The sequence below is a fragment of the Castor canadensis genome, chromosome 7 (assembly GCF_047511655.1).
Source record: "Castor canadensis chromosome 7, mCasCan1.hap1v2, whole genome shotgun sequence".
In the NCBI taxonomy this organism is placed as follows: domain Eukaryota; kingdom Metazoa; phylum Chordata; class Mammalia; order Rodentia; family Castoridae; genus Castor; species Castor canadensis.
The window spans coordinates 80,572,756-80,586,215 of NC_133392.1; the positions used below are offsets into that span (position 1 = coordinate 80,572,756).

The window sequence follows — 13,460 nt, forward strand, 5'->3', positions numbered from 1 at the left end:
GCTGTTTAGACCTGGAGCTCTCATCTCATGAGAACAAACTTGCTGTAGCAATTTATACTAACTGCATAGGCAAAATTAATAATTTGAGAGTTTATCTTATTTCTGCATTTAATAAGACTATCATTAAGTTCATCTGAAAATCAAAAGTTTATCATGACTAGAGATATTTGTAAAAGAACTTATCACAGTGTATCTGAAAAATGGCCCAAACTAAAGCCACTTTACATGTCCAAATAAGCATTGTCCAGCTCCCTGACTGGATGTGTGTGTGTGTGTGTGTGTGCGTTGGATGTGTGTGTGTGTGTGTGTGTGCGTTGCACAGCACAAGCACACGCACACACACACACACACACACACACACATACACACACACTCCATAAGGCTTTATCCCTCATCTAAGCTTGTTGGCCACACAAAATGCCTCCTTTTACTGCTTTTGTGAAATGCCTATGAAATACAGTATTTTACTGAGACTATTAAAAGTCCTATCACAGTGCTTTAAGTTTGAAGACCAGGCAGTGTTTTGGTAATATGATCCTTTCCTGTGAACTGACAGCCCAAAGAGCTGGAACAGCCAAAAGAGCTGCTTAGACTTCCTAAGAGCCACCCCCAAAAGGCTTGAGGAGCACTGAGTGTCTTGTGGTCACAGCCAATAACGGAGAAAGATAGGAACCTTATGTATGAGTCATGGTCAGAACTGAAGAAACCGAAATGTTTGCTACAGCAGCAAACACAGGAAGGGCCTATCCACGTGCCTTCTTGCATGAGCTCTGTAAGAGCCGAGACACTGTCTTTCCACATCACACTTGTAATGGAGGTACAGCAATCCTTGGTCTTTGCCAGTGCTACTCCTAACACAACTTGCTGACCTATCTCTTTAGGAGTGAGCCAGTAAGATACAATAAAAATGAGACAAGTCCACCTGCTCCTAATGCAGAAGATGAGCACTGCTAGGATGCCAGGGGTAGCATTCATAGCACAAGGCCTCTGCTGCCAGCCATCCTGGGACTGGAGACCACTCCACTCCATCCTGTTCTGGTCAGGGATAGTTGTCACTCAGTACTGAACATGTGAGGGCAACACGCAATCTGAGCCTACTTCCCTAAGCCACCACGTACATAGCAAGGACAGCATCAAATCTCTCCATTGTGCTAAATCTAAGAACCATATTAATCATGATAAAAACTAAGTGTAATCTTAAAAAAAGGCTACATGATTGTAAAAAACTATTCTCAGGGTCTTATCGCTGAGCCAAGGCCCATCCATAGTCCCCCTTTTCTCCCCTTTCAGCCTTGTTAAGCTTTGACACCATCTGGCCCCACCAGGCTCTCATTCTGAACGAAGACAGGCCATTCTGGCCAGTTTTTTCCTACTTCCCTTGTGTGTGTGTGTGCTTCATGTTTAAACCTTGTTGCATTGTTTGGTGGTGGCAACCAGAAAAATCAAACAGTTCAGGTACAATTTCTTCTACAAAGTAGTAAGTGGCAGACCCACACATGTGGTTTACTGACGGACACAGACCTTTGGCTTGGTGCCAAAGGGAAAGGCGTACTTAACCACCAAGACCAGAGCACTCATCCAGTGGGGAAGGTCTGCTGGGAGGGAAAATCACTGGCTATTGGAAACCAGTTAAAACAAACTACCGAATACGAGTCTGCCACCTGGAAACTGGCCTTGGCTGGACCAGTGTGATGTGCACAAAGAAGGGGCCGGTGGACTTTGCGTTCTCGGCATGTTTCTTCCCCTTGTGAGTCCGTTACCTTTCACAAAGAAATGTTAACTATCAAACGTGTCCATTAATTTTGCCGCTGAGGGTGAAACCATCCAGTTAGCATATACACTATCATTTGCATATCTTGGAAACCCAGTGCTAGTGCCATCGGCTCTCGTGAGTGGTACAGGACTCTCTCCAGGCCAGTTCGGGTCTGACATGCCTAAAAATGAAAACAGATAATTTGTTCTGCACTGAAGAACTCAAACTTCATGTGCAGACAGTAAGGCCTTGGCAAAACTCCCTTTGATGTTCAAACCAAACTCATACTTTCTGGGCCAATTGCGTTCCTGTTTTGGCATTCCAGGTTTCCAACACACTTTCTATTTAGGGGAAAGATCACGTGCTCTCTTGGTAAATGTAATTTAGCAGGCATTACCAATTTTGAGTTTAACAAGCTTTAGACTCTCAAATCTGATGTCTATTTGTTGAACTGCTTAACTGTTTTCCTGAGGCAGTGTCAAGCATCAGTACATTGCTGTACTAGATGGCTTACTGTGGCGGGAATGTTCCGTAAAACACTCTCTAATGTAAGGGAGCCTACAGTGGAGGAGAGGCACTTCCTTCCCTGTGGAGGGCACACACAGGCCGCCCCACAACATCATCAGCACACATTGGTGTGTAGTGCTAGACCCAAAGCCAGTGAGGACCCGGGAGTCGGGAAGCATGCAGACAGAACAGTCTCAGTTTGAGAAATGCTTGAAACTCCAAGACTTCAAAATGATCAATGATGAAGTTAGGAAGCAGAAAAAATTTCAAGTATTTAATCCAACACAAAAGAAGGAGTTTTGGCAAGAACCATGTTTACTGTCGATTGCAAGGCCACAGCACCACATTCTACGTTCTTTCAGAAGCATTGGCTCCAGCGTTTAGCACTGGCTTTGTAAGTGACAACTGTCGTGACAGGGGTGCAAAGGATGTGAAAACAGCAGTCAGGGTGTGTGTACCCAGGGCATGGTAGTAGAAGCTGGACACACGGTTGGGAATGGGATATGCATAGCCTCCATGAGGCACCCACCAGCCTAGGAGGGGTCTGGTCTTCCAGCTCTGTTGTCAGTGCAGGCTGGGGGTGCAAGCTGCTCGTTTCTACATTAAATCCATCCTAGATCAGGTTAAATTTATCCAAGTAACTAATCAGAAGTACTGTGACTTTCTTCCCACCCTGGGAATGACTTATCATTTTTTCAATGTCCCCTGAGAATTCTGCCCTGATCTGTTTCTCCTCCGTCATTTTAAGTTGCTGGGTGGTGTGGTAATGACTCTTATTTTCACATCCTTTTAGAAAGACACAGCTGCAAAAATGCCTGAATGTAAACCGGATGCAAAGTCAGAGATTTACAAAGAAAAGGGTTCAGAGTGGACTTTGGCTTCATCAGATCAGAAACACTCTTAAAAAGCATTACAGACAGTGAGGATAGTGCAGAGGGCACATGTTGCTAGAATCTAGTAAATGCATGTGAAATTCTACCATAGAGTTTGTTTTCAATCCATGTGGAAGGGAGCGTGCGCGGGAGAGGAGCGTTATTACAGTCCACCAGGGGCGTCTCCTCTTCTGAGAGACCATCATCATAGAGCAGCGAGTCAGATGGGGTAGATGCAGCAAGGTCCAAATAGTCCTGGAAGAGAGAGATGGCCAGTCACCCTTGACCCTGGGCCACTCCTGGACACACCCCAGGCCCTTTGACGCCCACAGTGCAGAGGCTCTAGTTGCATTTTCACCCTGCACTGGCCCTTGCCCTCTCTGCAAGACCAAAGCCCCTCATCCAGGAGGCCATTGCTGAGGAATAGCTCTGGGGGCTGCCACACCCAGCCATGTCTACAGCCTGCAGCAGAGGGCTGGGAAACTAACCTGTTCATAAGCCTTCAGGCCTGGAAGAGCTCCCTGTGGTCACATTACTCATGTGGAAGTGACCCATGCCCATAAGCTTCCCTTCCAGGACCTCTGCCATCTAGAATATCACATCAGTACTTAGGCATCTGAAATATTTCACTATGTTGGTTGTGAACATGGTGCCACTACAGGTTTCAGCTCCCGAGTATGACGACTGTCGCACGTGTGCTACTTATGCTACTCTGCTTCACATTGTGTGGAGGGTCCCAGCATTATCCCAGCTGTTTCCTAGCATTGTTCTAAAGATGGTTGGCTCTCGTGGCATCTGCTATTACTTCTGCTCTGGACAACCCTGCACTCACAGGACCCAGAAGTTTTACCCAAGAAATGACAGTACTGTTAAGTTTTATCGTAGGGGGCCTAGATCTTATATCTGTTTTTTTGAGTCTGAGGGAAGGACATCTTTTAGAAAGTGTGAAGATGAAACCTCTGTATGGACAGTGTGAGGGCAGACGGGGATGGCCTTGCTTACTTCTGTTCCCAGCATTCAAGACAGAACATACTGTGTAGTGGTTGCTCAATAAATATCAGCCCCAAATTCATTGACTTGCTCATTTACTTACAGAGTTGTAAGTTGGAGGCACCCAGGCTGTTGGACCCTCAGACAAGGTTTGTTTGGCCCACACTGGGCTTTGGGAAATTAAAATGAGTTGTTAACAATAAAAAACTAGAGGCTTAAAATAAACCTCTTAAAACTCAGAAGACCTGGCATGCTGGGCTCCTATTCCTATAGGGCACACACAGTGACAGTGAAGGAGTCTTTAGAGGGGGATGAGCATCCCTGTGTGCCACAGTGCCCATCACTCCCTTGTCACTGCCCATCCCCAGATGGGCATATCAGGGCATATGCATTTAGGATATCCACTATTTTTTTCTCACATTCCAGAATTACAAGCAATCTCCTTTAGTTTTGGAATATTGCTTGCCTGTGGAGAACTCTTGCTAAGTGTCAAGCTAGGAGTCTGGTTTCTTCATGATTTGAAGTAAAGCCCAAGGGACCTGCTTGAGATGCAGAGTTTGGTCAGAATCTTGCCCCGAGTGAACACGTGACCTTCTCTCTGGCCAGCCCTACTTTGGCTCCGCACTGGAATTTCACTGGCCTAAAGCCACTGCCCTGGGGTGAGGCAGAGCCCCCTTCATCTTTGCCTATGGGAAGCAGCTCCAGGACTCACTCTGCTCTTGACCATCATCTTCTCTAGGTCTTTGCTGATATCAGCAAATACTGGCCTCTTGTCTGGTTCCTGCTTCCAGCACTGCAGCATCAGACGGTACCTGGAGTGAAAAGTACACAGGGAGTGATGAGACAGCAGGGTCAGGTCTCACCAGGACCACATGCAGAGCTACCACACCCAGCACAGTGCTCTGGGACCAGGGGCTCTGTCCCCAAACCCCAAAGTGATTGCTGCATTGTTGACAACCCTCACTGGGGATGGGGGCATGGCATCCTGGAGGCTCCCTTCTCCCTGAGAGGGATAACTGTTCCTTTCCCTACAAAGACACTGGTGAACAATGGACTGAAGCTGTGTCTGCTATGGTGGCCAAGCAGGAAGTGCCAGAACTTAAAACTCTCATGAAGGAGGAACTGACAAAGGGCTGGGTATGGAAACAAAACTTCTGGCAGTCATTCATGCCTCTGTCTTGTACCTTCCCTGCTTGAAGGGACACAGGTCCCTGTCCCTGACCACAGGGACACAGGTGCTAGCTCAGGCACCCAGGGAGGTGCCTCTTCACCCTGGCACATCACACCTTGGACCAAGCTAGGCAGACTGTGGCATGAATGGGGAAGCATGCCTCTTCCTCTGATGGCCCCTTCTTATCTGTTTTGATCTGGCCTCCCAGAACCATCTGATTTAACTGCCCAGCATAGGTGAACTGGCTCCAGTGCCCTTGGGATGAAGTTTAGCCTTCCTTGCCTGCCTCTGCACCTCCCCAACACATGCCCTCTCCAAGGGTGCTGCAGGACATCTTGTGTTCATACAATGCCAGTGCTTGCTCCCATCCATTCTTGGAAAAATCTCAGGAAACCAAGTGGGATCAGGCGCACCAGTATCTTCCCCAAACTCAAGGTGGCTCTCTGAGCTCTGCCTGTCACTCCCTATCACTTAGCTTCCTCAGGGTTGGTGGCTCAGAGATGTTCAGGAATGGAGAGGGAATAGGTGACCATGTCCCCTTCCATCCAAGGCCCAGGGCAGTGCTGAAGGGCAGCTAGGCAAGGCAAACCCCACTTACATCTCCTCACTGCAGTTGTCCGGCCTTTCCATTCGGTGGCCTGTCTTCAGAAGGTTGAAGAGCCGCTCTGGAGGAATCCCAGGGTAGGGGTTGCCCCCTAGGGTCACAATTTCCCACAGCAGGACCCCGAAGGACCACCTGCAGTGAGCAAGTGGAGCGGTGAGTGGCTTCCCCTTGCCCGGAGGCATCCTTGATGGAACCGAGCCACCCACCAGCACACCTCCACTCCCAGCAGCTACTGACCATGCCAGATCCCAGAGCCAAGAGTGGCTGCAGCACACAGGTTTCAGCCTGGGTCTGGCTGCACAGGTGGATGCAGCATGGAGGTGAGGAGGGTCCACCTATCTGCCTGGCTCCAGCCTCTGGGAGGCCAAAGTCCCTGCCCGAGCCACTGCACGGGAGCAGCCACACCACGAGGAGGATATACAGCTGACACCTAAAGGGTGAGAACCTAGCAATGGGGCTCAGAGTCCCCTGCACACTACTTTCACTTTTCCTGTGCGCCAATAAATTTTTATAAAACCTCAGAACAAGGAAAGCTTTAGAAAAAAAAACTGTGGGAGAAAACTTGCCATGAAGTGGGAATGAAAATACCACAAAACAATATGTATCACATGAGCTCACTTACGGAAACAGAAAGCATATATGTGCACACCGCAGAAAACACCAGAAGGCCATGCCTGTTTAGGTCAGCAGGTGAGGCTGGGCTAGTGTGGTCCAAGTGACTGAGTCTCCTCCTTGTGTTTTTCTTTGCATTTCCAATTCTTTTACAGTCAACTTTATGTGATCAGGAAACTTGTTTCAAATTCTTAGGAACCGCACTTTCACAGCCCATGCTACCCAAGATCTGTGACTGTGGATTGCAGAACTCTTTACAAGCCAAGTGTGCCATATTTTCAGAAGGGATCATGTCTTGTCATCTAACCTGGAAGAATGAGTTTTGGCTCCCACGTTTGAGTACTTTTGACACATTAGTCCACAAACTCACCCAAAGACATCTCCTGGTGGAGCCCCAAACCCTATTTATGAGTAGGGGAACATCATGGGATGACCTGCCTGAGCTAAACCCCTGCCTAGGACCCACGAGAGGGAAACGGTTTGGCTGGGCCTGTTTGGAGATGCGAAGGAAGGTGTGGAGGAAGTGAGGGGAAGAGGCAGACTGTGGTCACCTGTCCCCGCTCCCATACCCTTCTTTGCGGCGGCTCGTGGTACTGCTGCTTGGGCTCAGCCATTTGCTGAATGAATATATGAAGGCCACTCAGTTTGGAGTCACCGTGGACAGCTGGCACTGTGGAGCCAGCACTGTTCCCTGACTGGGGTCCCTGTAACCCTCACCACAGGATGGCAACACCCTTCACTTACACATCACTTTGGGTGGTATAGATGTGATCGAAAAGGGACTCAATCGCCATCCACTTGACAGGAATCCGGCCCTAAAGAGAGTGTGGAGGAAAGAAATTGATGTTACTCTGCAGCCCTGGAGCCAGACTGAAGGTCAGCCATGTCCCTTGAGTTCAGACTCCAGAAGGAGTGCTGACAACCAAGTCCTGGGGACAGAATTTCTGCACACAGCCTCGAAGGAGCTAGAGCTGCAGCCTGAACCTCTGGGCTTTGCTGAAATGATGGCAGGAATCAGGTGATGCTCCACAGCCACAGAGGGTGACTTGCTATATGGCACATGCCCACTAAGAAACCCACAGAAGTAACCTGTGTGTGTGTGTAGGGGGAGGTTGAATGGGTTCTGGGGTACCTTGGGTAGGGTAGAGGAAGGACCTCCTGCAGCAGGACCCATGTGCTGAGGGCACACTGTTTGGTAAACCACATCCAGCATGTCTCCATCCTAGGAACCTCTGATACCAAGTAATGCAGAGGCTCTCTGAGAAATCTTGAGGAACACCCTGGCATGTACCCCAGGCTGCATGTCCTTCCCAGGGTCCTTTCAGCATCTCTGAATGGACGCTCCCCACATTGTCTTGGCAAGTCTCTTCCAACACAACATGAGAAACAGCTTTTCATTCTCTCCCTCCTCTCTCCCACCTCCCCTCCCTTTCTTTATGAAATGGGATCTTGGTATGTTGCCAGGTAAGCCTTGGACTCCTGGGCTCAAGTGATCCTCTGGTTTCAGCATCCTGAGTAGATGTGACTACAGACATGTACCACCATGCCCAGTTCAATGCTCCTAATGGAGCATATCAATTAAAAAAGTATACCTTGAGTTTTAACCCAACATTTATTGTACTTCTTTTTTCTCAAAAGTGTTCTTTAGGATTGACATCCTTAATGAAGTGTGAACATGTTCCTAACAACGCTCTCTGCGAAGCCTGTGCTAGGAGAGGGGAGCCCTCCGTGTAAGGCCTTGCATGCCTCCACTCCATTCACAATACAGGTCTCCCTGAAGGACTTGTGTGTGTGTGTGTGTGTGTGTGCGCGCGCGCACGCGCGTGCACACGTGTGAACAGGAAGGCTCTGTCACATTCTCGGAAGGGCGGGGCACAACCCCTTCCACTTCCCTTTCAGCAGTTCTGAGATCTGCTGTCACCACAGAAACCCTAGAAGAAACAAACATGGTCCTCATAGCCTGTGGCAACACAAAACAGCTCCTAACCCCTTCGGGCAAGCTGACACATAATGAAGTTGAATTTTGTGTGCTTCTCTTTTCTGAGCAGGGCAGAGTCTATTTTGAAGACCTGGTCAGCAGGACCCCTGAACAGCCCCAGGAACCTGTCCTGTGTGGGCTGTCACTGGAGGCTTCAGGAGAGTAGCCAGGACAGGTGATAAGGCAGCTGCCACAGGAACAGGACAATGCTGAGGTCCACATATTTCTTAGACTTGCAGGAAGCTTCCAGGAGCCCAGAGCTGTATCTTTGGACCCATTTTCCAGGGGCTCAAATGTGACTCCAAAACTCCATAGGGGTATGCTTTACTCCCTTTGTAAAGCAGTCCATTCCTTTTCACAAAGAGAGACCACCAACTTCTGTTTATTTCACTTCACCTCCTTTCAGCAAAGTGCTAAGGTCACCCAAAAAGGAAATGATGGTCTTTTTATTCTATAGAATTGAGAAGAACAACTGTGGAGAGGGAAATTATTTCCTAAGCATTAGGTAAACTTGAAAAGTGACAATGACTAAAAGCAAGAGGAGCCACCATAGAGGCCTTAGGGAAGGGAAGGGCCAGACATAAGAAGAGCCTGCATGGGGTCTCTGGGGACCCAGAATGGGGAAGGATTTGGAGTCTGGAGCCAGAAAACTTCAGTACTCTGCAAGTTCACTTCATCTTCTCCAGATATTCTAAGGGTGCCAGCCCATCCTGTGGGTGCAGCTGTGACTCCCCCTCACCCCATACAGGAGCCCCTTTCTAGCACATCCTGGGACCAGATACCTTGCTCCTCTTCACGTAGGAATCCTCTTCATAAACATCCCGGGACAGACCAAAATCTGAAATCTTCATCTTCCGCCCCTCAGCAACCAGGATGTTCCTGGCTGCCAAGTCCCGATGGACGAGCTGCAAGAGGAAAACAGCAGGAGCCCTCAGGCCAGGCTCTGTGGCAGGCCGGGGCTGAGCCCATGTGCTGGGGCAGCTGGCATCTGAGGTACACACCTTCATCTCGGCCAGGTACTGCATGCCCCTTGAGATCTGCCAGGCAAAGGAGATGAGGTCACCCATGGTCAGCGCCCGCTCATCTGGATGATCTAGTGAGCTGGAATTGCGGCTGCCTCCGCTACCCACGTAGCCAGGTCCCACCTTGCGGCTGTCTCGGAGGAAACTCCGCAGGGAGCCATACTTGGCATACTCCACAATAAGCAGGAGTGGCCCTAGGGGCAGACAAAGGCAATCCTGGGCCTGTGGCACCAGGCCAGCCCTGGAGGGCAGGGGGAGGTTGCAGGTTCCAACACCCTACTGCAAGGGGATGGGCAAAGACTGGAGTATGAGGACCTAGCAGCCTAGCTCGTTCTTGAGTGAGTTGCCCTCTGCCTCAGACTACCCATGTGGGCTCCAGCTCCCTCGTACAAGGAGACCTTCTCTGAGGTGCTCCAAATGTGTTGGAGCTACTGCTCCCTGCTACTAGGACCACATGCTTTTTTACATCCTTGGTCTTCTGCAGCATGTAAGACCTGTACAAGTCTGACAGCTTGGTCCATCTCCACACCAGGCCACCTCCCTGTTCCAGTCTGTGCCCTAGGGTGGTTCTATCACCTTCACTCCTGAAATATGCATGCATGAGTGCCCAAAAATATACATATACACATGCATACACACACAAGCACCCAGGCATCATAGAGGATTTGGAAAAGCAATAGATGTGGTGGTGCAGTCTCCTGTGTCCTTATTGAAAAATGGTGACAATACTCACCTGCAGGTCATGGTACACCTAGTACCCTGCAGGTGCCCAGGATGCACCACTCATGCCTGGAGCTCCCTGCATTAGGTGCTCACCTGGAACAGGTGCTAACAACTGGAATGTCACGCCATAGACCTCAGCCGGGACAGGCCCAGAGAGTGCTACAGGCTGAACCCCTCTGATGGGACAATGCCTGCTCAGAATGTGGATGCAGCTAGATACGCTCCTGGCTGGGGACAGCCATAAGGTCAGTCTTCCAGAAGGGGAGAGAATGGAGCAGGGAAGAAAATAAGAAGGGGTTGAAGAGGGAGAGTGAAGCTGCTTGGAACTCCTGGTCTGCACCTAGTGGCTGCTGAGCCCACCCTGAAGCTGGCTTACCGTCCTGGCTGCAGGCGCCATACAGCTTGATGACATGTGGATGGTTGACTTGCTTCAGGAGGTTGAACTCTGACAGGAGATCCCGCAGCTCACTTGGGGAGGCGTTCTCTGAAACACAGCACACACACAGCAGGCTGCACACAGGCCCTTGTAGAAGCCCCTTGTGTGGCCGTGCTGAGTGGGGAACAGACAGGTTCATCACCTCCTTCATAGGCACCTGGCCCAGATCAACTGGTAGACCTAGGCACCCAGCTGCTTGAGGTTCTTCGCAGTCCTTGGGGTCAGCCCATGGGGGCTTCATGTGCCCCTGGGGGATAAGAACCTCAGTTAAGCTTCCACATAACCAGGACCTTTCCATGGAAAATGTCCCAAGGTGGGGTTACTTGTGTACAGGCATCATGTCCCCACAGTTTTCATCTTTAGAAGACAGCAGCCTGCAGAGAGCCCCCTTTCTTAATCCTTCTGGAAAGTGAGAGGGCTCCTTAATGTCCCCACATACCTGCTTGTGGGACTAGCCCTGGAGAAAGGTGAGGAACACATACACTCAGCCCAGGCTCCCTGTTCGCTGAACCTGACACAGCCTGGAGCCCTTAGGCATCTCTAATACTTGTGATGTGCCAAAATACATGTGTGCTCGGAGCTCATACTCAGTTGTAACAGAAATCCCACATTAACACACATGAGTTAAGACAGTGTTAGCATTTCACTGCACACTGCACTTCAAGTTTGGGACTTGTAAATGAGTGCCACACTCCATGTGAGTGCCTAACTGGCACACTGTGAAGATGACCAGACTTTACAGAAGGTCTCCTAAGTCCTTAAGTCCTACGAGTTCTCACTATGTATGCCAAGACCTTCATGCCTTGGTGGCTAAACAACCTCTCCTGGTTAGCTTCTTAGCTGTGCCACACCATCTCCTTTGTCTGGAGGGGAGGGGACAGCTGGGAGACAAGGCATCAGGGCCCCTTGGACCAGGTGTGGGTAGCCAAGACTGTGCTCAGCTGTATCAGGAATTCAAGGGTTGAACCTGATGTATGGCATCTGGAGCAGTGTGCAGAGCACACTGACCACTGCACTAGGACTTGGAGCTCCAACAACGTGAGCTGTCTACCACATAGCCTGGCTGCCATCAGGCCCTTGGTCCACAAGGAGTGCAGCCACAGCAGAGGGCTACCCACCCAGTGTGGCCATAGTCTCTACCTAGAGTCACACCTGTGTGTGTGTGGACAGGTGTGCATGCCCACTGGGAGCCAAACCTGAGGCATGACTGGTCATAGGAGCAGGAAGGCCCATAGGGACTGCTGGAGTTGGGGGCCCAGTGGTCACAGGGGGTCTCTTCACCAGGGCTCAGTGGACCCTTGGTTGAGAGGAATGAATGGGGAAGACTGGGATGTGGGCACCTAACAGCTCAAAACCAAAGGGTGCAGCCAGGCATGGTGATGCATTCCTGTAATTTCAGCACTCCTGTGGGGAAGGCAAAAGGATCTCAAGTTCAAGGTTAACCTGGGATATATAGCAAGACCCTGTCTTAGAGAACTAAACTAAACAAACAACAACAACAACAAAAAACCCAAAACAACGATCTTGAAAAAAAAGGGATTTTAAATGTTTTAAGTCCTGGGATGTTCATTGACACAGTTGAGAGCAACACTGTCCAAGAGAGCAAGGTCCTCCCCTGCTTCTCCAGGACCTCTGTGGCCACCCAGACTGCAGCTGTCCCAGAACAGCAATGGGGGTCCTGCAGTAGAAGCCCCCCATCCAGTGACCCCTGCAGGTGCCCATGCAGTGTCTGGATGGGTACCTTTCAGCATCTTCACGGCTACTGTGGTGTACCCTGCTCTGCCCTTCAGACGGAAGGCTGTTGCCTTGACCACTTTTCCAAACTCGCCTTCTCCCAGGGTTTTCCCAAGAACCAAGTTCTTCCGAGGAAATTCCCACTTTGGATCCTCCTACATTGGAGTTAAGGGAGGGAACAAAAGAGGGGAGAAGAATGTGAGGAGAACAGTTGAAGAAGAAGGCCTTGGGGGTAAGGGCAAGAGTGCAGAGAACTGACCATGATCGGAATGAAGCAGAACTGGTGATGTCTCCTCTGCTGAGGACACCACCAGCCCTGAGAGCACTGACATGTGGTCTCCCTGGGGGGAAGGGCTAATCTCAATGCCTGACATTCCCTGGCCCACTCAGGGCTCAACTCCTTGTCTCTCAAGTGAGGGGTTCAGGGCTTGCTAAGTACCAATGGGTGCTTGCACTGACCGGCCAGCAGCCCCAGCCTCTGTCTGTGTGTCCCTGGCCCGGGCTCTGGTGGGCATGCTGCCTCTTGTGTCCTCCCTCTCAAGTCCCACCCACACGGCCCATCATGAGCACTCTGCACACCTTTCCAGATGCACCCTGGCTGGTGTATGTGAGCTCTAGATACCAAAGCCTGCAGGAGCCGTCCCCCATTGTGCTGGCGCCACACAAGGAGCCTGTCACTCTAGGTCTCCCCAAAGCATGTAGGTCTCAGGGTCCTGCTTATGATGGTTCTGCCAGGCTCCCTCAACACAGAGAGGGCCTGAGAGGGTCTCACTGCTCCAGGCCAGGGACCACACGTTCTGATATGTGCATGGTGTGTGGGGAGACTTGGCCAGGACAGGAGGCTCCAGTGGCAGTCTGGCTTTGGATGGCACATGCTAGCTGGCTGGCCAGGCCACCCACAAGGAAAGGGACACCATCATCTGTGGCCACTGGTTGGGACTACTCTCTACCCTCAGCCTCAACTCCCTCTATGTGGGTACACTTGCCCTGCCCAGTGTTGCCACTGCCCTGACCAAACCCTGGTCCTCTGGGACAGCACCTCATCACAGTCCTTGGCA

At 50.4% G+C, this 13,460-nt stretch overlaps 1 protein-coding gene across 2 annotated transcripts in view; it reads right to left on the reverse strand.

The window, feature by feature from the left end:
- Positions 1 to 463: 463 nt before the first annotated feature.
- Ret (ret proto-oncogene) overlaps positions 464 to 13,460 on the reverse strand; it is a 52,448-nt gene continuing 39,451 nt past the window's right edge. Inside the window, exons 12-20 of one of the 2 annotated variants that reach the window (XM_074079475.1) lie at positions 12,410 to 12,557; positions 10,609 to 10,716; positions 9,489 to 9,703; positions 9,270 to 9,392; positions 7,254 to 7,324; positions 5,892 to 6,029; positions 4,835 to 4,934; positions 3,240 to 3,387; positions 464 to 1,934 (exon numbers count right to left, since the gene is read on the reverse strand). In XM_074079475.1, the coding sequence (XP_073935576.1) occupies positions 1,777 to 1,934; positions 3,240 to 3,387; positions 4,835 to 4,934; positions 5,892 to 6,029; positions 7,254 to 7,324; positions 9,270 to 9,392; positions 9,489 to 9,703; positions 10,609 to 10,716; positions 12,410 to 12,557 (1,209 nt within the window). In that variant the 3' untranslated portion in view covers positions 464 to 1,776. Of the gene's footprint in view, positions 1,935 to 2,554; positions 3,388 to 4,834; positions 4,935 to 5,891; positions 6,030 to 7,253; positions 7,325 to 9,269; positions 9,393 to 9,488; positions 9,704 to 10,608; positions 10,717 to 12,409; positions 12,558 to 13,460 lie in introns of those variants that run through there. The other variant, XM_074079476.1, reaches the window with a different exon arrangement.